Raw genomic sequence first — 2,339 nt, 5'->3', positions numbered from 1 at the left:
AAAAAAAGGTTTGTCTTTTATGATTCACAAGCAACGATCACATAGAAAAGTAGAAGCTTTGAAAGATCATTAGATGAAGAATTCCAAATAGAATTAAGAAACACACAGTTTCATTGAATACTGAATGATATCGAGATTCATAGTGTAAGTAGATGAGATACCTGAAAAGACTAATGAGACACTGTAGGAAACGAAGGAAGAAGCTTAAGAGAGAATCAGAGAACTGAACAAATATATTAAGGAATGAGGATTGGTGGAAGAAGAAGAAGAAGAAGAACATTATGAGAGATTGAGTGGGCCTTGAGGGAAGCCCAAAGATATCTATTTAGAAAGATTGAAGCCTTAGGTTATATTTACATTATGTGCCATCGTCACTCTTACGCAATTTTGTCCCTTAACAAACCACCGAAACAAACAATGATGATCAATTCCAATTTTCTTGTTTTGTTTGGGGGTGTTCGTTCGATTGTGATAAGATCCATCTAATCTGAACCTTCTTGTGCCATCATCATCATCATCGTCGACATCCAGCTCTTTCATCGACTTCGGTATTGGAGCAACACTCTAGATTCGTTTTTTTTTTTTTTTGTCGGGTTTTGTATGAAATCAATCTGTTGCTCTGTTTTGAGCTTATTATTATTCCTTTTTGATTCTTCTGCCCGGATCTCTCAATTACTGTTTTTTTTTTCAACATTCTTAATTTTGCTTTATCTGTCCTGATTTGGTGACTTTTTCGTGATTCAGTTTAAATTAGTGAAAAAAAAAGACTTTTTTTTTTTTTTCTTCATTTGATTTGATGCTTCTTGGTAACATGATTTTGCAGTGTGATTACGCATTGTAACTAATGGAACTACAAGATGCTCTGAAAGATGAGAATGAGAAACCCATTGAGACCTCGGTTGCTTCTGAGAAGAAGAATGGGGAAGCTGTGGGTGAAGAAGCTGATGGAAAGGATGAGAATGATGAGGTTGTTGGAACCTCTGCTGGAGAAAAAAGTAAGGCATATGATGACTTTGTTGAAACTTTAGTGGATTTGGTAGCTATTAAAGTACCCGTAGAAGAAGAGAATGTGATTGTTGAAGAACCCTCTCTTCTTGATGATTCTGTTGAAGCAAGTTCTTCTGGATTGAATAAGCCACTTGGATTACCATTGAAAACTAAGACTATCAAAAAAGTGAAGAAGCTTGTTAAAAAGAAATTAAGAAAAGGCACTGCTGTTCAGGAAGAGAATGTCGCTGTTGAACAAGGTAGAACCGTGGGAAACAGCAAAGAAGATGACCAAATTCCAGAAGAGCCTTCTCTTGGTGGAAGCGAAAAGGGTATAAAGAAGGTTACTACAGAGTCTGTTGCAGATTCTACTCAGTGTTCTTCTGGAAAAGACAAAGATTTAGAAACCTCTGTTGGAGGAAATGATATGGAGTTTCAGAAAGATTTAGGAGAATTAGCAGAAGCTTCTCAACCTGCAGATGATGGTGAAAATGTTGTTGGAGGAGGAGAACCATCTGGTATGGAAACACTACAACAGGTAAAGGGAAAATCTAGCATTTTGAAGAGACAAAAGGGGAAAAAAGTCAAAGGGACTCTTGCTCAGGGACCTAAGGAAGGATTCGATCTAGATTCAGTAGTCTCAGATAAAAGAGACGCCGGAGCTTCTTCAGGGGGAAACGTGATGGAAGCTAAGAAAGCTATTGACGGTTCTGTAGACGCCAAAACTGGCTTGGCTGAAGATACGAGACGCAAAAGGAAGAGACAGAGAAAACAGGTTTTAGGTTCAAACAAGAAACATAGGAATGAGGTAGTAGCTGCTGCTGCTGATCCAACAGAACATAGAACGGTAGAGAAGAAAAAGCAGCTTGTTGACGACCCTGAGAAAGGAGAAATGGACAAGCAAGGAAAAGCAAAGATTGGTGGTTTGATCTTCATGTGCAATACAAAAACTAGACCTGATTGTTTTCGGTTCAGTGTAATGGGCGTACAAGAGAAAAGGAAGGATTATGTCATGGGCATTAAACCGGGGCTTAAGCTTTTTCTTTATGACTATGATCTCAAACTCCTCTATGGAATTTTCCAAGCATCCTCTGCCGGTGGGATGAAACTTGAACGCAATGCTTTTGGTGGATCCTTTCCTGCTCAGGTAACATTGTGTTTCACCCTTGTTTCTAAGCTCTTTTCTAACTTCTCATTTATACATCTAGTCTTGAAGATGATATGAGTTTTTGTTCATTTTTTCGTTCTGCTCAGGTGCGCTTTAAGATCTTTAGTGATTGCTTACCATTGCCTGAGAGCCAATTCAGAACAGCTATCAAGGAGAATTACAACAATAAAAACAAGTTCAAAAC

General features: G+C 38.1%; 1 protein-coding gene across 1 annotated transcript in view; it reads left to right on the top strand.

Annotated features, from left to right (window-relative positions):
• The window catches only part of LOC104700162, a 5,733-nt gene continuing 3,764 nt past the window's right edge, over nucleotides 371-2,339 (top strand). The window contains exons 1-2 of the mRNA XM_010415627.2: nucleotides 371-548; nucleotides 824-1,762. Of these exons, the coding sequence (XP_010413929.1) occupies nucleotides 845-1,762 (918 nt within the window). The 5' untranslated portion in view covers nucleotides 371-548; nucleotides 824-844. The remainder of the gene's footprint in view (nucleotides 549-823; nucleotides 1,763-2,339) is intronic.

The sequence above is a fragment of the Camelina sativa genome, chromosome 7, assembly GCF_000633955.1.
Source record: "Camelina sativa cultivar DH55 chromosome 7, Cs, whole genome shotgun sequence".
Classification (NCBI taxonomy): Eukaryota; Viridiplantae; Streptophyta; class Magnoliopsida; order Brassicales; family Brassicaceae; genus Camelina; species Camelina sativa.
This window is presented reverse-complemented; position numbering and strand designations above follow the sequence as displayed.